General features: G+C 44.1%; 1 protein-coding gene across 2 annotated transcripts in view; it reads left to right on the plus strand.

Moving 5' to 3' along the window:
* TFAP2C (transcription factor AP-2 gamma) overlaps nt 1-25,051 on the plus strand; it is a 41,043-nt gene extending 15,992 nt beyond the window's left edge. Inside the window, exons 2-7 of one of the 2 annotated variants that reach the window (XM_084848400.1) lie at nt 34-510; nt 3,392-3,443; nt 6,147-6,369; nt 8,632-8,750; nt 13,258-13,399; nt 22,632-25,015. In XM_084848400.1, coding sequence (XP_084704526.1) covers nt 34-510; nt 3,392-3,443; nt 6,147-6,369; nt 8,632-8,750; nt 13,258-13,399; nt 22,632-22,917 — 1,299 coding nt within the window. In that variant the 3' untranslated portion in view covers nt 22,918-25,015. Of the gene's footprint in view, nt 1-33; nt 511-3,391; nt 3,444-6,146; nt 6,370-8,631; nt 8,751-13,257; nt 13,400-22,631 lie in introns of both variants that reach the window. The other variant, XM_084848399.1, reaches the window with a different exon arrangement.
* Nucleotides 25,052-26,247: the final 1,196 nt, after the last annotated feature.

Raw genomic sequence — 26,247 nt, forward strand, 5'->3', positions numbered from 1 at the left:
CTCGCACTGACATAGCATCTTTTCTTTCCTCAGGACCGGCATGATGGCAGCAGCAACGGGAACCCTCGATTGCCCCACCTCTCCGCCGTCAGCCAGCACTTGTACAGCCCAGCCCCACCCCTCTCCCATTCGGGGGCCTCAGATTTCCAGCCCCCTTACTTCCCACCCCCTTACCAGCCTCTGCCTTACTCCCAGTCCAATGATCCTTACTCGCACCTTGGGGATCCTTTTTCCATCAACTCGCTCCACCAGCCGCCACCGCCTCCCAGCCAGCAACAGACCAGCTGGCCCAGCCGTCAGACCAGCCAAGATCCTTCCAGTTTGTCCCATCATGCCCGGTCTGGCTTGGTCCCCCATCTCCCGGCTCTGGAGAGTGGCTCTGCTGGGGTGAGAAGGGAAACCTACAGGCGATCTGAGCTGCTTCTGCCCCACAGTCATGGTCTTGATGCCTCCAGCCTGGCAGAAAACCTCGGACTTCATGACATGGCCCATCAGATGGAAGAGGTGCAGGTAAAGATTCTGGGATCAGGGTTGAAAGTGGTGAAGGATGCCCTCGTTTCCCTTGGCATTCCATAGTGTAACAGGGGAGCTTGGTTGCCTTACCAAAGCAATCCTTATTTTGAGGGGTTACCATTGCTTCAAGACAAACATCTCCATCAAGTCCAGGCACCTGTAAGCTGAGCATCATTGTGAACCAGTGTGGTGTAGTGGTTAGAGTGTTGGAATGGGACTCAGGAGATCTGGGTTCTGGTCCCCACTCAGGCTATGAAACTTGGGGCCAATCACTGATTCTCAGCCTAGCCTACCTCACAGGGTTTTTGTGATGACAAAATGGCGTGGGAGAGGACCATGTAAGCCATCTTGGGTTCCTTACAAGAGGGAAAAAAATGTGGTATAAAAGTAATAAATAATAAAATAAAATCTGAGAAATGAAGGGCTGGTCCTTTCTATTTATTTAACATATTTATAGCCTGCCTTTCCTCCAAAGAGCCCAAGGATATGTATATGCTACCCCCACCCCCACACATAAAATTTTGTCCTCACAATAACCCTGCACGGTTAGGCTGAGAAAAGTAGTGACCGGCCCACAGTCACCCAGTGACCTTCATAGCTGCATGGGGATTAGAACCACAGTGGGACATATGATAGTCTTGTATGGAACAGGCACCCCACAGCTTCATGGTCCTGAACACCATGGAGGAGAACGGTATATCTCATTCATTGCTCCATAAATGGCGTAATATTCTTTAGCACTCAAGTAGTGCTTTTGAGTGATGCTGCTTGCTCCCCTGTGCTCAATCCATCTACCAAGGTTTGTTGTGTGACCAGGGTATTATTCTCTAGTGCAGGAGTAGGCAACTTAGTGCCCTCCAGATGTTTTGGACTGGACTCCAAAATGTCTGGAGGGTACCAGGTTGCCTATCCCTGCCCTAGAGCAAACCACATCACAAACCTTTCAATAATCTTTAGGGCACCCCTGTGGGATAGGTCTGTATTATTCCCACGGTGCTGATAGAAGAGTGTTTGGCCTAGTGAGAACTGCCCTGGTGCCATTAGTGGAAAGGCAGTATTAGCAATAAAACTTAATATGCCTGTAAGCGCTACCAAGTTCAAAGGGGCCTACTCCCAAGCAATAGTGCATAGGAGTGTAGCCTTAGCCACTCCACTCAACCCGTTGGAGAAATACCCTCACTGTTCTGCATCATTGACCAGTAGTTCCTAAGATGCATACAGCAGATACCCCACAGTTCCATAGACTAAAGCCACATATGACATCCGTATAATCACTTAAGTTCCATTCAATTTGCTTCTAAAATTGACAGACTATCAGTGCCACAGAGAGGCCATACAGAATAGACCAGGGGTCTCCAACCCTTTTGGGCCAGTGGGAATTGGAATTTGGTGTGTGTGTGTGTGTGTGTGTCATGGGCACTCTCACAAAATGGCTGCAATGGCTTGTCCATTCAAAAAATGGCTGTCGTGATGAGCATGGCCAGTCACTCATTTTGAGGAAGGTGAACTGAGAAATAACTTGCCCAAGAACCTATGGAAGAGGTAGAGTCTGAGCTCCAAAACACAAAACCACTCTTTTGATCCTAAATAAAGATGGTGCTGGAGAGTAGCACTTCACTTTGCATCATGCCACCCTCCCAGTAGATTATTTCTTAAAAGTTTTTTGTAATTTTTAAAAAAGTGAAGATCAGGAAGGGCAGGGAGAGACCCCCAAAATAGGCAGTTTGAAACAATATAGACTAGAACCCTATTCCCCAATAGAAGCCAGATCCTTCTACAGCCCTTCTACAGCCCCCCAACCCCCTCTCCTCCAAAAAGACCATCAGCCTATAGAAGTTTGCAATGTTCCCTATTCCTGAATCCATGATTGTGCCATTAGGCCATGTTGTTAAGATATTAACAAGTCTATGCTATATATGTCAATTCACAAATCAGTCCCATTGAATTCAGTGGGGCTTATTCCTGGGTAAGGGTTATAGCACTGCAGCCTAAAACTGCAGGGGTGCCTAACACATGGCCCCCATGGCCTGGAGTGCGGCCCCTGCCACCCTGCTGCTGCCCCCACACTGCTGAAATTCTGTGGTGTAGCAGCAAAAAAATGGTGCTTAGTGCTGAAATTAGGCATCAAACCACTACAGAGACTTAAAAGTGCCAAATGAAGCCCTTTGAATCTAGTAGTAGTTTGTCTACTACAATGGGGCTTTTTTGCTGCCACAAGTGGTGACAGGAGTGCATCCCCCAGAGGAAGCAGGGGGCTGGAAATTGGCCCAAGGACTGCCTGAATTTGCCCACCATCCCTAGGCCTTACTGAGAACTGCCTTGGCGAGGTGTGTGGCTCTTGAATGTCTTGGCTGAAATTCAGCTACTGCTAGTATTAGCATTATACATCCCTGTTGAAATCAGTGGGGCCTAAGTGGACACTCAGATGTATGGGGCTACAATCCTAGTCACATACACAGCCCCTTCTAATTTAGACTTAATTCTGAGTAAGCATAGGAATGAGCTGCACATGCGTTTACTCAAAAGCAAAGCAAGCATCGCTGTTTTCAGTAGGACGTGCTCTCCCAGTAAGCAGGCGTTATGATTGCAGCTTTACTGTCAATGTCATTGATCTCAAAGGGCTTAGGCAGAGCTAACTTCTCTGGGTGGAGGCTGCTATGTGGAAATATTGCTTAAATCAAGAGCTCTTCCCTGAAATTAATGTTTTGGATGCAAGTTATAAGGTAGTCCCCTGGTTCTTGCTTGTGTCAAGATTTCGTTAGGGGATAGATCATACATTATATGTGTATATCTCTATATATGGGGGTGGAGGATGGGGAGATGGGGCATACATTTTATTCCACAACTGTGTTCTAAAAAAATCACATTCTCTCTCCAGAATGTGGAAGATCAGCATTTATTAATGCATGACCAGACAGTCATTAGAAAAGGTCAGTAAGTCTGCATTCTGCTGTTTGTTTTTCTCTCGTCCTTAAAAAGATGGCATTTTTAACTTAAAGGATGGCTTCATGGTGGTGGTGGTGGTGGTGGTGGTAGATCGTTTTGGAACAAGATTTCCCTTCATGTGGCTTCTTTTTGAAAAGGCCATCTTGAAAGCAAAATAGGGTCTGCCCCCCCTTCTTTGCATGAGCTGGCATGTGTGCCTGAGGCTGTATTCCACAACCCATTTACTCCCAAGTAAGTAGATTGTGGATTTGAGTAGAGCATGTGTTTGTTTACAAACCAATGCCTAAAAAGGCCTGTTTTATTCAAGGCATGCAATTTGGGTCTAATAAAATGAGTTTAAGATGGGTTATTAAATTTTCGTGTGCAAATGTTAACTAGTTTGAACCGTAATTTCCCAGGAACAATTAATAATTGCTGTACCAGGAAGGATGTTCTTCTGATATATCATATAGCCTACCAATTGGTTAACTGCTTCTACCCCTCCAGAGATTACCACTTTGTTTTAACCCCCACAAATTTCTGTACGATTGCATTGGTTTGGAGAGCTCTATCTATGGATGCGGAAGACAAAAACCCAATATTATTGCAGCTGTTACTTTTAATTCTTCTGATATATCATATAGCCTACCAATTGGTTAACTGCTTCTACCCCTCCAGAGATTACCACTTTGTTTTAACCCCCACAAATTTCTGTACGATTGCATTGGTTTGGAGAGCTCTATCTATGGATGCGGAAGACAAAAACCCAATATTATTGCAGCTGTTACTTTTAATTTTTTATTCTTTTTTTCAAGTGGTCTTTTTATCTGGAAGAATCCCATATAGTTCATTTCCAAGACTGTTTAGCAATAGAAATAAATTATGGTTGGATTTTTTTCTGAAAAAAATAGTGTTTTAGAGTCTTTCTTGATAGTGGAGTAAGAGGAGAGAATAAATCTTTTATCCTGCAAACGTGGGGAGGAGTGGCTATTGAACCCAAGTATTACAGAATGAAGGTACGCTGGAGGAAAGTCAGATATTTTACGCTAAGTCTCTTCACCTTGCCTTGCTGTTGATTTTAACTTGGGCAAATTAATCGGGAAATATAACTGCTTCAAGCAGAGGTCTTAATTCTGTTCTTGGCCCCTAATGTTACTTCTGGTGGGGTCTTTTCAATATTAGAAAGAGAAGACTGATCACCACATCCACTAATGGCTTTTTTTAAGGAGTGTGGTCTCTCTCAGCTTGATTTAGATCCACATGCTCATATGGGCACAATCGAGCAAGGAAGGATGCAAGTAAAATTCTTGACAGACCTCCTAAGCAGGGAGGAATGAGTTAAGCTGCCAGACACTTATAAATGGATGAGCCGCAGGTTTGGTTAGGATTGATCAACCCTGAAAAACTTCCATTGGTGGTATTTATAAGCTTCCATTGGTGGTATTTATAAGGCTGCAGGTGGGGCAACAAGGTAGATCTTGTTGTGTTTTGTTCCTCGCTGACTGTGCTTTCCCCTCCCTACTTTGTGTGTTGCGGGGGGGGGGGGGCATTTTAAGTCAAAGGAGGGTTTTGTCTGAAACTTCAGGGTGACTTGGAGGGGAAAAAATGTGTCTGAGCTAAAGCAGAAATGTTTTGCTCTAAACTGTGCTGATTTGAGAATTCGCTCATGGCTGAAATATTTTTCTCCTGTCAGTATCATCCGCCTGAGAATCCTCAAGTGTTGGGCGTGATGGTTTAACCCTTTCTTGTTTTGCACAGTCCAGCAAAAATAAATAAAGAATAGTGTTTGTGGGCGCAGGGGGTGGGGTGGGGGAGAAGGTTGGACTTTGGCAAATTAGTGTTTAATTCCCACCTGAACACACTTCAACAGAAGTAAAGTTCTATTTATTTGCTTCCTATACTATAATCTCTAATATGAAGATGCCATTTCAGGTTCTAGCAACTGGAAGGGAAAAAAGAGGCATCTTTTGTTTTGTTAAATCAACTACACGTATTTTTGTAGCAATGATAAAACTGGGGATCTTTATTTAGATTTTTTTAAAGTAGCCTAATTTGACTTACATCCAGTTAAGTACTTCATATGCCATTGATTTCAATGGAAACAATGAGCATGCACTTAACGCCCATTAAGATATATGGTATGCGCAATGCTGAACTCTTGCCAGATGGTGCCCAAAGTTTGTTTTAACTGTTGGACAAAAGATTTCATCATCGCAGTTGTGAAGGCAGTTAACACTAGTTCTTTTCTTTTTTAAAAAAAGGATTGCTTAATAATAAAAGAGCAATCCTCTTTACCTCAGTGGAATTGCTTCACTTGTCACTGTGTTCTGGATGGTCATATGCCTTTTTACAAACTTTGGTCTGAAAAACTCTTGGTTGTTTTTTTTAATAAACAAGCCTCAACCGTTCTTCAGGAAAACCTATTTGGGGATATCTTCATGCAGCTTTCCCCAGCCTGGTGCCCTCCAGATGTTTTAGACTACAACTCCCATCAGCCCATGGCCAGGGATGATTGATGTTGTGGTCGATAACAACTGGAAGGCACCAGGTTGGGGAAAGGCTGTCTTAATCGATTAATAAAATTCAATGGATTTATTGTGCATGAACAGATCCGTTAAACTGTGAAATTTTAGGCATCCTTAAGAAAGGGGGGGAAACACACCATCTTCTTTTCCTTTCGTTTTGTTTTGTATATCTTGGTTCTCTAGGTCCCATTTCATTAACGAAAAACAATGCATTAGGTCTCCCTTGCCAGAAGGATGGACTCATCGGGGTAGTGATCAATCCCAATGAAGTATTCTGCTCTGTTCCTGGGCGGCTCTCTCTCCTCAGTTCGACATCTAAATACAAAGTGACAGTAGCAGAGGTTCAAAGAAGACTCTCCCCTCCGGAATGTCTCAATGCTTCTTTGCTGGGAGGGGTTCTCAGAAGGTAGGAGCCTGTGATTTCCCCCCTCTTTTTCCATTCCTATAACTGGGCTTTGTTGTGTTCTTTTAAGCCAAACCGCGTGCGAATACTGTCTTGTCCCTCAAAGCAGTTTGGTGAATATGTAAAGAGAAATAAAAACACTGCATCCTAATGGAGTTTATTTCCAAGCATTGTGTTCACACTTTCTCTTTCTCTCTTTGTCACCTTTTGCATTTCCAGATTTGAAAAGTGCTATAACAGGTCTAGAAACGCTCTCTCTTTTTCTGTTAATATGATGCTTTTCCCTTCAATAATAATAAAAATCTTGTGCAGAGAGCCCGTTATTTATGTTCAGGTTGCCTTGCTCAGCCATGTATGTATAATATTTAAATAGTATTCACATAAATAAAACTGGAAAATATATAAATAAATCAGTGGACAATATAAATTTATATTTGTATAAATAAATCAGGGATACCATTTCAAGAATCTGTTATGGTTGTCAGCTGGCCAGAACCACCTCCCCCCCACCCCCATAGCCTACTCCTATGCCTTTAAGTTGCAAAATTCATCAGGTGATGCTTTTTTTTTTTTTTTTTGCAGCAAGGCAGTTAACATTATCACCCGTTAATATCTGCATATTGAACTGCTGCTAAAGGTGCAGCTGCAACAGTAGATTCAAAAGCTGGTCACCCACATTTCTATAGGGAGAGATGAGATCCTGAGCAAAGTTCATAATATTCTTATGATACTTTTTTTTAAATAAAACGAAGCAGTGAGTTTTAAGAGCAGTTGTGGCTACTTTTTTTATAGGGTGGCCACTTAATTATCAAACAAGTTGCATAACATTTGCATATATGAAGATATATGTATAGACACCAATTTAGAAGTAATAACTATAATTTAGGGCACAATCCTATGCATGTTTAGATAGAAAATGCTGGCTGGGGAATGCTGGGAGTTGGAGGACATTTTTCTGTCTAAACATTCATAGGATTGCCCCCTTAAACAGAAATATAATACTTCTCACCATGGTGGGACAACTGTGACCAGGTGACCTGTGTGCCTACTCGGTCTGCTATCCAGATGCTAACTGTTGATGGGCAACTCCAAGGCCCGTGTTCCCCCTTCTGATGGTTCTTCCATCAGAACTGAGGAAGTACTTAATTGAATAGTTATAGAATAGTAGGTTTGGAAGGGGCCTATCAGACAATCGAGTCCAACTTGTTCACACAGCGCTTAAATTCTGGAATTTGCTACCACAGGATGTAGTGATGGCCACCAATTTGGATAGCTTTAAAAGGGGGTTAGACAAGTTCCTGGAGGAAAAGGCTATAAGTGGCTACTAGTCTTGATGGCTATGTGCTACCTTCAGTACCAGAGGCAGTGAGCCTATGTACACTAGTTGCTGGGGAATATGGGTGGGAGGGTGCTGTTGCACTCATGTCCTGCTTGTGGGTTCCAGGTTGACAGCTGGTTGGCCACTGTGTGAACAGACTGCTGGACCCTTGGTCTCATCCAGCATGGCTCTTCTTATGTTCTTATGCTTGTCTTTACACTGGACTTGGCCTAGACAGCCCTTCAAAGAAAGGATGCCTTTATATAGAGGGCTGTTCTCTCTGGAAGAGAATGTGCCCGCAAAGGATGTGCGGGCACTGTACTTTTTAAATACCTTCGTGATAACCAGATCTGTTGGTGTATTTGAGAAATAGTCAATAATGGGGTCTTAAGCATGGGGTGGGGAAGACGGGGGAGCATACTTGGGTGTTCCTGCACTCTTCCTTAAATGGCACCCTCTAATTTTGATGGCTTATACCAGCCTTCCCCAACCTGGTGCCCTCCAGATATGGTGGACGACAGCCCCCAGTAGTCCCAACACATCTGGAGGGCAAAAGATTTGGGAAGGTTGGATGATCAAGCCAATGAACTGGGATCGCAATGTTGGTTAATGCCCCCTCCCCAGCAAAAGCTCATTTGAGGCTCTGTACTTATAAAAGGTTTTAATTTCCATTATGTCTGTCATCATAATTGTAACATTTTTGATGGTGTAAATGAAAAGGCAAAGCGCATCCTCTCCTGCGCCCCTCTGATCTTTTTGATCTTGCTTTCTGATGTTTATGTGATTGAGCGTTATAAAGTAGGTCAGAGCTTGTTTTGTCATTTCCCCCCTCCCCAACAGAACTGTATTGAATGTCAGTAACTTGGCATTTTCCAATTGCTTCGAAATGTGACCTCTTTGGAAATGCAGCTAAATAAAACACAGTCCATCTCTTTCCCCGCATACAGGGCCAAATCTAAAAACGGTGGCCGGTCACTAAGGGAGAAGCTGGACAAAATTGGCTTGAATCTTCCAGCTGGCAGAAGGAAAGCTGCAAATGTGACATTACTGACATCATTGGTGGAAGGTCAGTCTCGATTCTTTTTAAAAAGACTTTCTGGGTAAAGGACAAACTGTGTAACTTGTGTGCCCAAATGAGGATGTCTTTTAAAATGGTAGTCTTCAGACATTTCAGATCTGGTACCCACATTTAGCCCAACCATGCATTTGGGACCCACTCCCCAAATCAGATATTTGTATGGTGGTAGGGCTGCTGTTGTGACCCATCAGTCGCTCTCAAATCATTAGAACAAGGTGGGCAGGGAGAGGAAAGCGTTCTTTGGGAGTGTAATACCATGGGCAGTTGGCCACTGGCATTATGCAGAATGTGGATTTCGTGTGTGTGGTTGGTGTTACCTATGTGTAAGAAAGCCCAGACAGGGAATTGGGCACACAGTGTGTGTGTGTGTGTTTACTGTCTTGGTGTTAACTCGCTTCTATGTAACTCGCTTGTGAACAAACACCTGATCCGTGCATGCATTTTGTATTCATGGAAACCTTACTGCAACTTTCCCCCAACTTGGTGCTTGGTGCTCTCCTGATGTTTTGCACTGCATCCCCCATCATCCCTGGTCATTGGTCATGCTGGCTGGGGCTGATGGGATTTGTAGTCCAAACCCTCTGGAAGGCACGAAGTTGGGGAAGGCTGATTTATGACGGCATTTCTCAAAGGCTGTGATAGCTAAGGCACACTCTCCACCCCCACCCCCTCAGATTATAGTAGGAGCCACACTTTAGTCTGCTGGCCAACTAAGCTTGCTTTTATGTTAGAAGTAGATTGTGCGATGCCACCGTTTTCTGCAGAAGTCACTGGTCTGTTTGAAGTTAAGATTTCTTTGTTTATTAATTACATTTATATCCCACCTTTCTTCCATTGTGGAACTCAAGGTGGCTACATGTGGTTCCCATGTAGTCTCCCCTCCAAGCACTGACCAGACCCAGACCTGCTTAGCTTCAACAAGGTGGTTAGGGGATCAGAGACTCATGCAACCTCTCCCATGGGATTGGAGAAATTTTGTAGCTTAACAAATGTATTTCTTGAGGAATACTACAGTGTACCCAGCCAGACAGTTTGGAAATTTTTGCTCTACGGTGTAATTTTTTTTTTAAAGGAGCTCTGCGCAAAGCCACATTGAGACAAAACATGGCTAAAAGCAACCCATAAAGAGCTGGGAAGAGAGGTCTAAAATTACTAATGAGACCTCAAAGTAATGGCATATAGATGCGAGTCCAAAACAGGAGTACTCATCCTGAGAGCCAACTTGGGAACAGAGAGATCTAAATGCCCTGGAGCCGCTGACTGCAGTGATGGACCATCCCCCAGTGGAATTCCAAGAACTCTTCCTAATTTATTTATTTTTAAAGTGAGGTTTAAAGGTTCTAACTTCCATATGGGAAGCAAATGGAATTAGTTCCAGTTTTCTGAGTTGGGGGCCTTGTATTCGATTTTGTTGTCGCTGCTTCTTATATTTGGCAAGCATCTTCTAGGCAAATAAAGGGAGCTATATTATAAGGCTTTATAATATTTACATTTACACGTGAATGCTTAAAAAAAAAGTAAAATGGAAGTGTGATAGAAGTGTGATAGAAGTGTTTACAAGCCTGTATAAAATACAGAGACGTTCTTCAGCGATCTTCAGAGAGTTGAGGTTGGCTGTGGTCCCTGCCGGGTATAAACACTCTGACAAACTGAGTTTCTGTGTTTAATGTGTGAAGTGACCTCTGTGATGCTGTTCACAGAGCTTATTTTGCTTCTTTCTTATTCTGCTTCAAAAGTACTCAAAGCGGCATATGAGATCCTAAAACAATTTTAACTAAATGCAGTAAAATGAACACAATCAATGCCACCTACAAAGCAGGAGTAGGCATCTTTGGCCTTCAAAGCCCATCAGCCTTAGCCAGCATAGCCAATGGTGAGGGATCTTGGGAGGTGTAGGCCAAAACATCTGGAGGGTCACAAGTTGCCCACCCCTGCTGTAAAGAGGACAATGTGAAATCAAAATTGCAACTTACAAACAAACCCAAAGCAGCAGCGGCAGCAGCAGGTCAAATCGGCCAATGAAATTGCCACCAGTCTCTAGTAATTTTCAGATCAGAGAACGGTTTCCAAAATAAGTACCTGAAAGGCTATTGTGCAGAAGATGGAGCAGACATGTTCATTATTGCTCTAGCGGGTGGGACTAGAACCAATGGATGGCAATGGCAGGAAAGCAAGTTTTTGCTAAATATTAGGAGGAATGTCTAAATAGTAAGAGCTGTTTGACCATGGAACAGTCTCCCTAAGGAGGTGATGGGTTCTCCTTCACTGGAGGTATTTAAGCAGAGGCTAGGTGGCTATTTGTGAGGGATGCTGTGGTGACATCCTGTATTGTAGACTACACTGAGTAGGGTTTTGGACTAGATGACTTCTTAAAATCCCTTCCAGCTCTATCTGTTTTTGCTTGGTGACTGATGTTATGGGAGTTAGGAAGAGAGTGTAGCAGAAACCCAAGTAGGGGTTAACTAAATGAGAGTAATGCTTTTATTATATTTTTAAAAATCAGGGTAGATTTTTGTTTTTCTAAAAATAGATTGCATATTTATAGCCTAATTAAGCTGTGTAGCAAGGATTTAATGGATTTACAGTCCAAGTCTTGAGCATCCCCCCATTAAGTAATTAATTGAAATACCGTGGCCTAGTTTACAATGTGTGTGTGTATATAACTTGGTTGGTGTGTGATGCATGGCAAGTCAATGCATGAACCGCCTCTACGGAAAATCAGTACATATATTTTTAAAAAGTAATAATCAGTTTATTCAAAGTAATAGGCAAGTTATATGTGTAGTACTTGATCTGTGATATTTCATTCGCACATTTGGTCCTGCAACTGAGTGATGACCTTGAATTTGTGAAGCCGCCCCAGTTTCCAAGCAAAAGTGTTTAGAATCGGGACACCAGTCCATTGGGCTCAAATGGGCTAAATCTGCTCAGACCCCACAGTTTTTGCTTGACTGGACTTGGGCTGGATTTATGGGTGGAATCCAGATCCATTAAAATGAATAGTTGCTTGGCTAGCTGTTTTGATGGGAGTGTCGTCAAGTCTCAGATGAGAGTTTGGGTTCAAGCTGCATCAACAGCATACGGGGGTGATGTTCTGAGCAATCTATGTAGTTTCAGTTACTACCCTAGCTGTTCAGAACTTCTGCACAGAACTGTACAGAAAAGGGCAACTAAAATGATCAAGGGGCTAGAGCATCTCCCCTGTGAGGGAAGGTTACAACAGGTGGGATTGTTTAGCGTGGGGATAAAGGAGGGTAAGGGGAGACATGATAGAGGCCTACAAAATTGTGCATGGTGTGCATGCGGTCATCCCACGAAGCTGATTGGTGGGAGCTTCAGGACAGATAAAAGGAAGTCCTTCTTCACACAGCACATAGTTAAACTATGGAATTCACTACCACGGGATGTAGTGATGGCCATCAATTTGGATGGCTTTAAAAGGGGGTTAGACAAAATTCCTGGACAAGAGGGCTATCAATGGCTACTGGTCCTGATGGCTGTGTGTTACCTCCAGTATCAGAGGCAGTGAGCCTATGTACACCAGTTGCTGGGGAACATGGGCAGAAGGATGCTGTTGCGGTTGTGTCCTGCTTGTGGGTTCCTGGTCAACAGCTGATTGGCCACTGTGTGAATAGAATGCTGGACTGGATGGACCCTTGGTCTGATCCAGCAGGGCTCTTCTTATGTTCTGTTAATTCATGCTACTTACTACAAACTAATATTTCTTGCTGTCACTCGACATCTTGCAAAAATGTGTGGGAAGAAGTTGTCAATTATAGGTTGAGAAGACTGAATTTAGCCCAAACATAATTTGGAGAACCCCTCTTTTGTATTTTTTTTAACCATGTGGGAGAGCCAGTGTGGTGTAGCGGTTAGTGTTGGCCTGGGACTCTTTGGAAGATCCAGGTTCTGGTCCCCACTCAGGTCACTTGACTCTCAGCCTAACCTACCTCACAGGTTTGCCGTGAGGATAAAATGGAGAGGAGGAGGACCACATGAGCCGCCTTGGGATCCTTGCAGGAGGAAAAAAGGTGGAATATAAATGTAATACTAAATACTTATTTTTATGGTAGAAGTTTTGTTGCAGTGGATCCAGATGAGCTGGTTAAAGCACAAATGAGCAGCTGATCCTTCTCTTGGAGGAGACCACTAGCTGATCCCCACTTCTGAGGAGCTGCACTTCAAGCATTCAGTGTTAGCCTTTGCTTTAGGCCAAGAAGAAATAAAACTCTGCAACCGTTGGTGTCAAGGCAAAATTTATCAGATGCTGTCCATAAAATAGTTTTCTCATAGGCAGCCTCTATTTACTTCTTTGAAATCTGACGGCATTTTAAAAGTAAATAATAAGCCTGGTGAAAAAATATACTAGACATTATGGTCCTGCGTAGGGAATATCATGGAAGTAACAAATACCACGTGTGCACTTCTCCTGCAAGCAGTTGTGTTTGGGGGAGGAATCTAGTAAGCAAAACTTTTCTCTTTGTCCCACTTCCAGGCGAAGCTGTTCACCTTGCCCGGGATTTTGGCTATGTCTGTGAAACTGAATTTCCTTCGAAAGCTGTAGCTGAATACTTAACTCGGCCCCATCTAGGTCGCAATGAGATGGCCACCAGGAAGAACATGCTGCTTGCTGCAAAGTAGGTATCTTGTCTGAACTCGACCCTCTTGGCTTGACAACAATATTTAGCATTTCCATAGCACTCTTAATATGTCCAAAGGACTTAAATAATCTGTTCTCAATAATCTTTAAAAGAGCCACTTAAGTATCATTATCTGCATATTGCAGATTTGAGGGGGTGGCAGGAGGGAGGTTGCTGAGGCTTGCCTAAGGCCTTTGACCAGAATTGGCTCCAGGCTTGGGGCAGCGGGGTGTGTGTGTGTGCTTAGCACAGTGCCCGGTGGTGGGTGTCCCCCTGCTGCCCCCAGCAAGCTTACCCTGTGGTGGCAGCAGGCCACCATTTTATATTACCCACAATGCCCTAGAGTGCAAAAGTAGTGATGCTGTGGGGAATTATGGGAAATAATTTACATGATGGCTTGTAGCTGCCATCCCAGGGCAGGCTGGGTTTGCCTCCTATTGAGATAATTGCAGAGGTGAGATTTGAACTGGAAACTTCTGGTTCACAGCTTAGTCTCTCAGCTTGTAAGTTGCAGTACCTCTCAGTTTGTGAAACAGATGGTAGTTGGGGTTTTTTATGGTGCATGCGAAAGCAATTAGATTTACATGGGACTTCAACATTATGAGATCTTTTGTCCCTCTTCGTTTTGTTTAAATGGTCCATTTTTAATGTATAAAACAAGCACTGCTTCTGATAATGACATAGAGATTTTCTAAGGGTCAAACAAGAGCTGCAAAATGGCAAACTTTTTGAAACTTCCTTCAGCCTGAAATCCAGTCCTTGCCCCCTCTGCCCTAGGCATAGGAACATGGGAAGCAGCCTTGCACAGAGCCAGATTATTCGTCCGACTAGTCCAGTATTGTCTACTCTTAACTGGCAGGGGCTTTTTTCCCATCACCTGCTCCCTGCACCTTCTAAATGGAGATGCCTGGGATTGAAACTATGATGTTTTGCATGCAAAGCACTGATCTGTGAGTTTGGGCTGAGCTCTGAGCCACGGCTGGGGCTCAATTAATCTGGGGGACAAGAGGCGTGCCCTTTTCCCATCAGCCATATGCATGTGTGGCAAGCATTGTGTTCTGTCTCTTTAAGAGGGAAGCCACAAAGGGGAAAGCCCAGCACCTGCAGGCCTTGTGAGGGATCAGGAAGAAATGGTTTCACTTTTTCAGCAGAAGCCTGAATGAGTTGGTACGGAGCGGTGGTAAATCTGTCAAACTTGATCTTGCTCAGGTTCTCATTTTTCCAATGCCAAGTTCTTTCCACCATGATATCGCCTCAGATTGCGTTTTCTTTTTTCAGTCCTCATGAAAATGTCTACACGTTCTCCTGCACATTTTCAAAACCTGCGTTTTTGTGCACATTTTCCCAAAATGTACAGATTTTTGTGCTCAGTGCTGCAAATATGTCTCCCCCACACACTGAATAAAGTATTTCGTGTACATTTTAAGACAAATACATGCTTTTTAAATGTATGCTTTTTTGTGTACATTTTTTTCTTTTTTTTTTTTGCAGTCTGCATCACAACTTTGGAAATATATGGATTTGGGTGGCAAACTTCCAGTTTGTGCTTAAGTTTGAGAGGTGCAAATTTGATAAGCTCGCATTGAAATGCAAACCCACATTTCTTGCTGATCCCTGTTGGTTGAGTCTGTATATCCTCCTTGGGAGAGCCAAAACAATCCTGGCCTAGATGGACCAGTAGCCAGGGTCAATTCTCAGTTGGGTTGAATGTGTCCTTTTCCTCCAATCCAAGTTCTTTTCTTCCCTGGGCTTGTCCAATGAGTAGCAGTAATAAATAGTTGAGTTTCCAGAAAACTGTTCTCACATATACAACAATAACAAGTGTGCGATGTGTCTGCTCCAAGAGGGCTGCCATTTTCAGGCAGGCTGAAGTTCTGATGCCTTTTCTTCTAGAAAACCCTGTGTCTGCTGATTTTTAGTATAGAGAGCCACTTCACTCAGTTGACAAGCTGTGCCGCGGCTACAATACAGTCCAAGACAAGTTTTACAGCCTGTGGGAGCAGTGTCCTTTCTCTCTCCCTCCCCTGCCCCTAATTAGAAGTTGGGGTCTGACCTGTGTATAATCTGGCTTCCAGAAAAGCCAGCCTCTGCAACGTGGTTTGTGCAATTTAGAAGAACTTCCTACCTTGCACAAGGAATTGGACAATGCTTTCAAGCTTAGCTTGGCAGCCATAAGGACTGGAAGCTGCTTTTGGAAAATAATACAGCACGGGTTTCCAAAGATGTTGAATGCATGTGGTTAAATGGTACTTGAGCAACACCACAGAATATCTTCAGCTGCCCAGTGAAGAGCAAATCTGCTGACTCTCTAGACTAGGCTGAAGTTTAAAACAAAAAACTACCTAAACAAGGATCACTTAATGCTTTTCAAACTTGCACCTTTGCCTTCAGAGGAATTGCTGCAGTTCAGTGGTATTGCACACTGAGAAGGGCTTGGAAGAAGCCAAGTGAAACCCTGGAGAGCAGTCACTGTAGACTGGGGATGGCAATCCAGTGACCTCCATATGTTTTGGACTACAATTTGCCTAGCCACTGACCATTGGCCATGCTGGCTGGGGCTGGTGGGAACTGCAGTCCCAACACATCTGGAGGGCACCAGGTTGACTCCCTCTGACAATATTGACCTTGGGCAAGGTAGACTATTGGTTGGACTCTGTATGAGGCGGCTTCCTGTGTTCTCTCTGCAGATCAGCAAAGCGGAGTTCCAACCTACCAAAGCTGAAGTTAAAACAAGTGCTTAAGGGTGCAATCCCATGCATGTTTAGACAGAAAAAAGTCCTACAACTCCCAGTATGCCCTTGCTGGAGCATGCTGGACTTTTTCTGTCTAAACATGCATGGGATTGCACCCTTAATCTGTCCCCCATTTTGAAATTGATGCATTGTATCCAAAGATGTTCCTATGGGGAGGGAAAGCAATTCTGCTTATGTTGGGTGGACCCCCACTTTGCCTTCCAGACCCCACTGCAGACCCCAAGAAAATGTTTATAAGTGTTGGGGACCCTGCAGTACAGTGTGGGAAGACTTGGGGTGGATGGGTGCAGGCAGGCTACAGGGGCGATAAGTGAATATCATGCAGGAGTGGACATCGCAGGAGTGGACAAGCTCACGCAAAAACACCATTGGATGCAAGTGGATAATTCTTTTTAAAAAATAGTTAACATGGGCTGGATTGTCCTTTATGGTTTCCATTCTACAGATGGAGGCTCTGAGAGTGAGAAGTACTAAAAGCCAAGATGAATGAAAGGTTGAGATGAATTTCTCAGTTTCTAAATCCAGCAAATGTATTTTGCTTTGGGGGTTTTCCACTGGTTTGTCTTAAAAGTTTTTAATGGATATTGACTGTAGTTATTTTGTAAAAAAGAAGAAAGATGTTGGATAGACGGTGGTATTCCAAAGCTTAGCCTTCTGCATGCAACCTAGCACTCTCCAGATGTATTGGACTACAACTCCCAGAATCCTCCAGCCAGCTAAGTTGGCTGAGGAATTCTGGGAGTTGTAGTCCCAACACATCTGGAAGGTGCCAGGTTGCGGAACGCTGGCTTAGCTCTTCCTGATAATTGAACAGGCTGGAGTTATATGATGATGTGTACCAATATCTGGCTTGGGCATCATGGTATCGGCTTCAAGCTTGTTGAGATTTGTGTGGTCACTTTGAGGTACAGCTTGGTTTTTTTGTCTTTTTCTTTTTACTGAATCTGTAATTGAAATTCTCTTTAAAGGAAACTGAGAGCGTATTTTAAGGAAGAAATTTGAGGCAATTCGCCTCCCAACTGCATAGCATGCCAGCTGTGATTGCTTGAGGGTTATAGCTTTTCCCACACGAGAGAGTGTTGCATGTTTTTTGCATTGGGGGCTGGAATGTCAACAGGAGGAAATAAGTAGCTTTTCGCTTTCATAACTTCTCAGTAATCGTTTTCAAGATCAAAAGGTACCGTGTGCCTTTTGTAGAATGGCACAAATCCCAAATGATCCTTTTGGATTTTTGTAACTCTGGAACGTGCAAAGCCTCTTGGGTGCATCTAAGAATACATTTCCACTTCTGCAAACTTGCAGGCTGGTTTAGGTCCATGCTCGGTGTATGAAATCTGTAGGTACTTCCACATGAGCCATCAGTCTCCAGTGAGAGACAGATCCAGTTTTACAGCTTCCATTACCCTGGCAAATGTGGAAGTTCTCCTGTTACTAAACCTTCAACTGATTAATAGAGCAGATCCAGGCAGAAGGTCATACTGAAGGAAAATAGCATAAATTTATCTTGGATTCTGAAGTTGGATTATAGCAAACTTCCCCAACCTGGTGTTCTCCAGATGGGTTGGACCACAACTTCCAGCTGGCTGGGCGATGCTGGGACTTGTAATCTAACAAACCTGGAGGCAAAAGGTTGGGGAATGCCAGATCGTAGCAACCTGTGAGCAATAGGTGTAGGTCTTTCAACCAGTGTGGTATGTGTTGTGTTCCACAGGAGTTCAGAAATGTGCACAATGTGGTATTGGCAACAGAATCCAGTTCCCTAAGAATGTCGGTCTTAATTAAAAATAAAGCCCAAGTTGCTAGCCCTCAAGATAACAACAATATGATTGAAGTGCTGTCATTTTAGGTTTTATTAAAATGTCATTGGCTGCCTGTTTACTTCTGGATCTAATTCAAGGTGCTTGTTCTTGTCCTTTTCAAACCCGAAGGTCCTGCATGCCTTCTTGAGAGCACCTTCTCTCCAACGTGTCTTTTGGTTCAGTATTGCGGTGTATTTTGCCGCTTACCGTCGTTAGAGCTGAGTGATCCCTGACCCGACCCACCAGAGAATAAAACAGAAGTGGGGAGATGTATGGGCTATATCCAGAGTTAGTTTAAGTCCCATTCATTTCAATGAGCCTGGACTAACATTGGATTGAGCCACACAGATGCAACCCTGAGCTCCTTGGAAGAATGGCAGAATAGAAATGGAATGAATGAGACAGCGTTGGGTGCAGGTCTCTTGATGGTGTTCCAGGGCTGCAGGATTTTACAGATCTCCTTCTTTACCCAGGGAGAAGGTCTGTCCTTGGAAACCTTCTCTGGGCAGCAGACCTTCCGTTTCCCCTCTGTCGCTGGAACTCCAGCAGAGGGGGCAAAAAAGAAGCCACCCAGGGATGGATCGAGGGACACTTTGATTTTCAGGATTTAAAGCCCTCCTGTTCCCCAACACACCCTCGGAATGGGAGGAAACTATTCCAGACCTGGTTGTGGTGTTGGTTCCAGGTTTCTGAGGGCCCTTGGGCAATGGCACCCTCAATGGGCCCCCTCCCTCAGTGAGTCTCCCTTCTCACCACCATTGCCAGCAGCTGCTATTGCTTCTCATCTTCTTTCTCATCATTGCTACCACTTGCTTGCTTGACAGGCAGAGAGCCAGGGAGCAAGTAGGCAGTGGCATCTACCGCACCACCTTCACTCCACCACCGTGGTCTGGGCCAGAGCAAGATGATGGTGGGAAATCCGGTTAAAGTGGTAGAGAGGAGGAGCAAGTCCAGGGGGCTCCTGTCAGTGGGCCCTTGTTGGGGCGAGGGCCCTCAGCAGGTGCACAGCCATGCCTACTCTTGACACGAGCCCTGAAGGTTTATTTCCCTCCCATTGGGAGGAATGAGAGGGGAATGCTTTTTTAAAAGGCACCAAAAAGACTGTGAAAGGGCCCCCTCTGCCATGTTCTGCCCTCCAGCCCTAATTCCTGTTCCCTGGACCAGGTGGGATTGCTCCAGACTGCAACTCCTCCAAAGTTGTTTTAATTGTAAGTCGCCTTGGAGGCCCCACCTGGGCTGAAAGACTCATAAATTTAGAAATTAATTAATTAATTAAACTCCTCTGCCTCCTCCCCATGCTGAAAAGTTCTGCAAGCTAAACAGGGCTGCAATATGTGGCTGATTATACTGAACTGATATAGACTACAAAAAGGTTGTTGTTGTTGTTGTTCAGTCGTTCAGTCGTGTCCGACTCTTCGTGACCCCATGGACCATAGCACGCCAGGCCTTCCTGTCCTGCGCTCTCTCCCGGAGTGTGCTCAAGTTCATATTCATTGCATCAGTGATGCTATCTAGCCATTTCATCCTCTGTCGTCCCCTTCTCCTTTTGCCTTCAGTCTTTCCCAGCATCAGGGTCTTTTCCAGAGACTTTTCTCTTCGCATTAGGTGGCCAAAATATTTGAGCTTCAGCTTCAGTATCCGTCCTTCCAATGAGCAGTCAGGGTTGATTTCCTTTAGGATGGACTGATTGGACCTCCTTGCAGTCCAGGGGACTCGTAAGAGTCTTCTCCAGCACCACAGTTCAAAAGCATCAATTTTTCGGCGCTCAGCCTTCCTTATAGTCCAGCTCTCACAGCCATACATTACTACTGGGAAAACCATAGCTTTGATTATACGGACCTTTGTCGGCAAGGTGATTTCTCTGCTTCTTACTATGCTGTCTAGGTTTGCCATAACTTTCCTCCCAAGGAGCAAGCGTCTTTTAATTTCATGGCTACAGTCACCATCTGCGGTGATCTTGGAGCCCAAGAAAGTAAAATCTGTCACTGCTTCCATTTCTTCCCCTTGACTTTACTCTCGAGGATGTCCGGCTCAAGTTCAGTGACCGCACTATCATGGCTATCAGGGACATTCAGATCTTTCCTGTATAGTTCTTCTGTGTATTCTTGCCACCTCTTCTTAATCTCATCTGCTTCTGTTAGGTCCCTGCCTTCTTTGTCCTTTATCATGCCTGTCTTTGCACAAAACGTTCCCTTGAGATCTTCAATTTTCTTGAAGAGATCTCTAGTCTTTCCCATTCTGTTGTTTTCCTCGATTTCTTTGCATTGTTCAGCCCTGGTTAATCCATTAGCAGGTTTTACCTTTTTGAAATTTTTTGCACAAGTACTCTAAAAAATACAAATATCTCAAAGGAGGCATTCCCTTGTCTCTTACACATATGAAGGAAAACCTCGACTTACTTGGAGCTTCCCTTGATCTTTGCCTGCCGCACTCCATGTGTGCATCATCTAAAAACCCTGCTTTTTTCCTTTAGAAGAGTTTTTTTTTCTGGATGCAAATTTATGCAGATTGCATTGATCAGAGACCATGGAGATTTGTTTTAATTGTCATGATTTTAATTATCATGATTTATCCTGTTCCTGTATGTTTCTCTTCTGTCACTGTAGAATTTGGACTACCTTGGTCCAGAGTATTGGGGGTGCATTTCTTTTTCCAGCACAGAATACATACTGCCCTATGACTATTGAGCAAGTGTGGTTCAGTGTTCCATTCGGACTGGGGAGATCCAGGTTCAATTCTCCCTTCAGGATGACGGTCACTGGGTGATCTTGGGCCAGTCACCATCTTCATGACGCACTGTAGCTCAGTGGTAGAGCACAAGCTTTGTATGCAGAAGGTTCCAAGTTCGATCCCTGGTCTGTCCAGGTAGAAGGATCAAATATTAGGTGATGGCACAAATCTCTGCCTGCGGTCGTGTAGCGTTCCTGCCAGTCAGAGCAGATATAACTGGGCCAGATGGACAAACAGGCTGACCTGGTATGAGGCAGCTTCCTGTGTTCCAAAGCAGAAGGGGTAGGCTAATTTTACAAGTGGCCAGGTGGCTCAGCTGGTCAGGCCATGATGCTGGTAATGTCAAAGGGTTCAAGTTCCGTGGGGTGGAGAGTGCAAGTTTTCCTTCCTTGTAATGGGGAGGGGCCATGGCTCAGTCGTAGAACCCATGCTCTGCATTGAGGAGGAGGTTCCAGATTCAGGCCCTGGCCTCTCTAGGTAGAGCCCAAAAGACCCCTGTCTGAGACCCTGGAGAGTTGCTGCTAGGTGGTGTAACTAATCCGGAGCTAGGTTGACAAGTGGTCTGGAGCTATATAAGGCAGCTTCCTACGTTTTAGCCTACCTCACAGGGCTGTTCTGAAGATAACGTGGGGGTGGGAGCTACTTTCTTCTGACCCATTTTTACTCAACCGAGCATTGTGCCAAACGTCCTCCTGCACCTGGCTGGCTGGCCAGCTGCAGCAGCGACAGGGTTGCGTGTGTGTCTGTCTTGAACTTTACTTCTGGCTCGTCTAGCTAACAAACATTTCTGTTGGGGTGGGGGGAGGAGATTCCGTGCCACTCTTGTTCTGCCTTGTTGCAGTGATGTAGTTGGCTGTGACCTTTGCTCTTAAAAATATTGGTCCATCTCAGCCAAGCAGGGGTGGGAGAGGCAACTTGCCTGCAAGCCAAATTTGACCCTTTTAGTGACCAAAAGGTCAAATTTACCCACTGTGGGCAGCATTTTTAAAAAGCATTTTTAATTTTTTAATATTCATTCATTCATTCATTTATTTTTGGCCAGCAGGGGCGGGATTGCGGCCCATGGAGGGAGGGGTCTGGGGGATGAAAATGGCCACTGGGGGATTGGGAGGGGGAGGCATACACAGTGGCTGTGGAATGCCCAAAGGGTTAAACTTAACTTGCCTGCAAGCTAAATTTGACCCTTTTAGTGACCAAAAGGTCAAATTTACCCACTGTGGACAGCATTTTCAAAAAAGCATTTTTAATGTTTTAACATTCATTTAATTGGCCTCAGGAGGGGGTTGCAGCCCATGGAAGGAAGGGTCTGGGGGTGAAAATGGCCATTGGGCGATTGGCGGGGGGAGGCATACACAGCGGCTATGGAATGCCCAAAGGGTCAAAGCTTGCCTGCAAGCTAAATTTGACCCTTGTAGTGCTCCGTAATGGGTACAGAGTGACCAAAGGGTCAAACGTACTCACTATGGACACCGTTTTTAAAGGGTATTTTTTTTTTTAAAATATTTATTCATTTATTTTCAGCCCAAGGGGGTGTTGCAGCTCATGGAGAGAGCGGTCAGGGGTGCGTGAAAATGACTGCTGGACCATTTGCAGTTGCACACTCCTACTCTAGATAAATGGTTTAGTGTTGAGTCTCAACCAGGCAGGTACTATAGGTACCCAAGAGGAAAGGATGGATCTTGCCCAAAGTATCTAGAAACAGCAATCTTTTAGAATGGGGGGGGGGAATGGCACAAAAGCCCAGGAACCACCAAATGATCGGTGATTTGGGGAAGGGGTGTGTGGCCAGGGGAAGGGGGTGTGGCCATCTGGAGAACCCCAGAGGGCTTGATTTGGCGCCTGGACCTGAGGTTCCCCCCGCTTCAGTAGAGCTAACGTCACTACTTCTTTTCTGAATCAGGTGCGATCGCTGATGTCTCTTAATATATGTGTCTGTGTCTCTTGCAGACAGATCTGTAAAGAATTCACGGAGCTCCTCACACAAGATCGAACCCCTCTTGGGAACACTAGGCCCAGCCCCATTTTGGACCCTGGCATCCAGGGCTGCTTGACTCACTTCAGCCTGATCACGCATGGCTTTGGGAGCGCTGCAATCTGTGCCGCCATGACATCCGTCCAGAACTACCTGAACGAAGCGCTCAAAATAGCGGACAAAACCTATATGAATGCAGGGGAACAGAGCCCCGTGGAAACCAATAAAAGCATCGAGAAGATGGACAAGCACCGGAAGTGAGAGTGAGGGGGAGACAGAGAAGCCAGACTTTCCAAAACTGTTCTCACACACAGACTTAAGATCTTCTTGCCAAGAGGGCATGTAGATATCTGTTACAATTTGCTTTGGGGTGTGTTTATTTTTTATTTTTTGCAGCATCCTTTTCTGGATCTTCCGTGAGATACATGTGTCTCTTTCTCTTCTTTAAAGCTGCTCTTAGTCATAAATTGTGGGACCAGCTACCAGAAGGTAACATGGATACAATTATCTTTAAACACTAAAAAGTGGTGCTATCTAATTTTTTTTCTTGCGTGGAAATCTGTTAGTTGCTGTTTTCAGATACTTTGGGCAAGATCCATCCTTTCCTCTTGGGTACCTACAACAGCTGCCCGGTTGAGACTCAACACTAAACAGTTTATCTAGAGGAGGAGTGGGCAACTGCAAAAGGTCCAGCAGTCATTTTCACACACCCCTGACCGCTCTCTCCATGAGCTGCCACTCTCCCTTGGGCTGAAAATAAATAAATGAATAAATATTTTAAAAATAAAAAGTACCTTTAAAAATGGTGTCCATAGTGGGAAATTTGACCCTTTGGTCACTCTGTACCCATTACGGAGCACTACAAGGGTCAAATTTAGCTTGCAGGCAAGCTTTGACCCTTTGGGCATTCCATAGCCGCTGTGTATGCCTCCCCCCCCAATCGCCCAATGGCCTTTTCACCCCCCAGACCCTTCCTTCCATGGGCTGCAACCCCCTCCTGAGGCCAATCAAATGAATAAATGTTAAAACATTAAAAATGCTTTTTAAAAAGTGCTGTCCACAGTGGGTAAATTTGACCTTTTGGTCACTAAAAGGGTCAAATTTAGCTTGCAGGCAAGTTAAGTTTAACCCTTTGGGCATTCCATAGCTGCTATGGATGCCTTCCCCCCCACCAACCCCCCCTCTAATGTGGGGTGGCAAGTGGTGACAGGCCTATGGGCCATGTGTTGTCCACCCCTGTTCTAGAGCTATGTGAATTGCTGAAGTCCCAGGGTCCATACTCCCTTTTCCCATCTCCTCCAAGTGCACCTGTGGGAAGGCAGTTGGAAACATCTGCTTCCTGTTTAATGCTAACCCAGTTGTGTCTGAAAATGACAAACTGTGGTTTATTTAAACTATGGTTTATTGAAACAAACTGCGATCATTATGCCACGGTCTGGTTGGTTTCAGTGAATCTTAGTTTACACTAATCACAATTTGTCCTTTTCAGATATAACAATAATCGATGGTTTAACAGGAGGAAGATGTTTCCAGTCTCTTCCTTGCAGCTGAGCTGAAGGGTGACCTAGGATGGGGGAACATGCAGGCTAGAGCAGGCTGATTCACGTGGTTTCGTGTTGTGTCTGCACCAGGCCAGAGTGTGCATACAGGTTACTTATGGAGAAAGACCATCTGTATTGCTTTATGGGAGGTGTGTATTGGCTTGTTAGTCCAGGCACTGGTTGGGGGAGGGGACCGCTCATGCTCTAAGGGTGCAATCCTATGCATGTTTAGACACACACGAAGTTCTACAACTCCCAGTATGCCTCAGCTAGCATGGTTGGTGGGGGCGTGCTGGGAATTGTAGGACTTTTTTTCTGTCTAAATATGCATAGGATTGCGCCCTAACGGAGTGTCTAAGTTCTGACAAGCCAGTTATAAGTGGGATCCTGCTGTTTTTTGGGGAAACCAGCATCAGAACATATTGCAGTATTAGCCTCGGGCCATCTGAATTGCTGGCAAGACACCCAGAACTCTAACTGAAAATGAAAAGCTTTTGATTGAGCTTGGTATGAAATCGAAATAATGCTACCTTCCCCAAACCTGATGTCCTTCAGATATGTTGGCTTACAGCACCCCTCTTCCCCAGCTGGGGATGATAGGTGATGTAGTGGAACACATCTGGAGGGAGCCAGGTTTTGGAAGGCTGAAATAATATGTCCGATGATATTTGACTGCTTGGTATCACTTAAAAAAATACTCCGACTTCTCGGCATATTCTAATGTAAGTGTGGCTTCTGAAAGACTGATATGAATGGGGGCAGCAAGCACTAAAGCGTACTGTAGCAGATTTTTTTTTTTATCACAAGGAAAAATGAGTTCAAACTAAAAAAAGAATAGAAACTTCCATCCACTTAAAAAATGCAAAAAAAAAAAAGTCAGGATATTGCAGCTTTATACACATCAGGTCTTGTGTTTTTAAAATAGGAAAAAAACTTGAAAGAATAGGCACATAATTTTTAATTATTTTTTGCCTATATAGGCCAAATATTATATATATAAATATATATATATATATATATATATATATATATCCAGGGAGGTTTTATGTGTATAAGGGAAAACAATGTGTTGAATGTATATATTTATTTATGTGTAATTTAATGGGATTTGTAAATAATGGTGAACATTTTAATACTTTTTTTTATTAAATGGGCTTCAGATTTTAAAGTCCCCCTCCCCAAAAGGTAATAGGTAAGTTCAATACACTACTAGGTTATGTACAGTTCTGTTTTATGCTGGATATTTAAAATACTTTTTACTAAAAAAGAAAAAAAGATGAAAATCCTCCATTCTTGCCACTGAAGATTTCTTTATGATCTGAGGTGTGTGTTGACAAAGCAATAACTTTTTGTGTATTTGAAATGAGTGTGAGGTGCAGTGTGCATGGTGGGAGGGAGGGGGAGGATAATAGAAGTCACAAAACTACATTCCCTCCCCATTTGTAAATGTTTCCCCATTATCAAAATGCCATTGTATAGGATGCTCCATATAATAAAAGTATTCTGGATAGAAGTACTGAAAGTTGTTTAATTGAGAAAAGAAATTTTGTTGCTTTTTATGTGGGTTGGGCATGCACACACAAAGGCACAGTAATTGAATACTGATTTTGCAGCACATCAGATTAATGGAACAGATATGTGAAACAGAGTTTCAGCAAACCTTATAGTTTTAGGGCACATTCATATGTAGGTTTAGACAGAAAACCTCCTACAACGGCCAGCATTCCCCACCCAACCTGGTGCCCAATAGATGTGTGAGACCACAATTCCCATTATCTCATTGGGCATGCTGGTTGGGGCATGCTGGGAGTTGTAGGACTTCTTTTCTGCCTAAACATACATAGGATTGTGCCTTTAATTTCTTTAGTAATAGTCTTATCTCTGTGGCTTCTTTCTCTTCCCCACCTTTCTATCCCTGCCCTCAAAATACAATGTGCCTAGGCAAATTCTTTTAAAACATTTTTTGCCTAATCACTTAAGGGAGCAATCCTATGGTCGCTAGTCAGTGGCTAGACGGCCATAGGATATGTTGATTCCCAAGAACTGACCT

The sequence above is a fragment of the Heloderma suspectum genome, chromosome 4 (assembly GCF_057233095.1).
Source record: "Heloderma suspectum isolate Gila_16-S chromosome 4, 16-S_ref, whole genome shotgun sequence".
NCBI lineage: Eukaryota > Metazoa > Chordata > Lepidosauria > Squamata > Helodermatidae > Heloderma > Heloderma suspectum.